This window comes from Plectropomus leopardus, unplaced genomic scaffold (genome assembly GCF_008729295.1).
Source record: "Plectropomus leopardus isolate mb unplaced genomic scaffold, YSFRI_Pleo_2.0 unplaced_scaffold81642, whole genome shotgun sequence".
NCBI lineage: Eukaryota > Metazoa > Chordata > Actinopteri > Perciformes > Serranidae > Plectropomus > Plectropomus leopardus.
The window spans coordinates 1-981 of NW_024689957.1; the positions used below are offsets into that span (position 1 = coordinate 1).

Consider the following 981-nt stretch of genomic DNA (forward strand, 5'->3'; position numbering starts at 1 on the left):
ACACACACACACACACACACACACACACACACACACACCCACAGGAGTATATATGAGTCGAGTTTCTCTGAGGGGACACTGCAGCACACACACATACTGGAACTAACGGAGTACTTTCACTGCGTGTTTGTGCGTCTATGGAGCATCTGATGGTTCCACTTCCTGTCTGCACAGGAAACAGAGGACATGTGGGGGTTACCTTTGGGCGTCGGTCCGGTCAGGACGAGGTCATCGTAGCCCTTCTCCACCACCTTGACCTTGAAGAGCGGCTGGCCGTTGTGCTCCTCGATGCAGCACACGTACTTACAGCGTCTGTGGGAGCACAAGGATGATGTCAGCGGGTAACAGTAACCATGGAAACACGTTATTAAGTTCAGGCGCTTCCAGGACGCTGTGTGGGCGTGTCATGGCGCCATGAGCATCTGTGGGCGGATCCAGAGGCAGGAGGAACGGCGGTGGAGCTGTTTACCTGTTGCTGTGGCGCATGCTCCAGTAGATGCGGTTGGCATGGTAACCGATGGGGAAGATGGCAGTCTTGTTGTGGAAGGCCTTCATCTGCTGGGGGAGGAGCCTGCCAACGGCGCGGAACAGGAGGCTGCCGACCCTGAAGGTGTGCTGCCGGTCGCCGCGCTGCACCACGGAGGCGATCTGCCGCGCCTCTTCCCGCTGCACGAACACCCGCCGAAACACCGAGAAGCACCGCAGCTCGCAGTCGTACGGGTCGCACACTGCCATCACCGCGGCGTCCGGGGTCGGCCCCGGCGTGGAGGAGGGGGAGCCGCCGCAGGACCTGTCCCCGCTGAGAGGGACCGTCCTCGGCTTATGGAGGTGACACAGCATCGTCTTATCCTGCAGGACACACACAGAGTTACACGCAGAGTTACACAGAGTTACACACAGAGTTACACACACTCATACACAACACACAGAGTTACACACAGAGTTACACACACTCATACACAACACACAGAGTTACACACA

The 981-nt window shown here is 57.8% G+C and overlaps 1 protein-coding gene across 1 annotated transcript; it reads right to left on the reverse strand.

Moving 5' to 3' along the window:
* Positions 1 to 99: 99 nt before the first annotated feature.
* LOC121940260 (histone-lysine N-methyltransferase 2C-like) lies at positions 100 to 852 on the reverse strand. The gene is made up of 2 exons (XM_042483071.1): positions 470 to 852; positions 100 to 312 (listed from the first exon to the last, which is right to left on the reverse strand). The coding sequence occupies exons 1-2, from the start codon at positions 838 to 840 to the stop codon at positions 117 to 119; spliced, it is 567 nt and encodes a 188-aa protein (XP_042339005.1). The 5' UTR covers positions 841 to 852; the 3' UTR covers positions 100 to 116.
* Between the last annotated feature and the right edge of the window lie 129 nt (positions 853 to 981).

Excerpts from the sequence above, each read along its gene's own strand:
- LOC121940260 (XM_042483071.1), bottom strand. The coding sequence starts at position 840 with ATGCTGTGTCACCTCCATAAGCCGAGGACGGTCCCTCTCAGCGGGGAC. Across the intron at positions 313-469 it reads AGCATGCGCCACAGCAACAG|ACGCTGTAAGTACGTGTGCT; the intron begins GTAAACAGCTCC and ends GTGCTCCCACAG.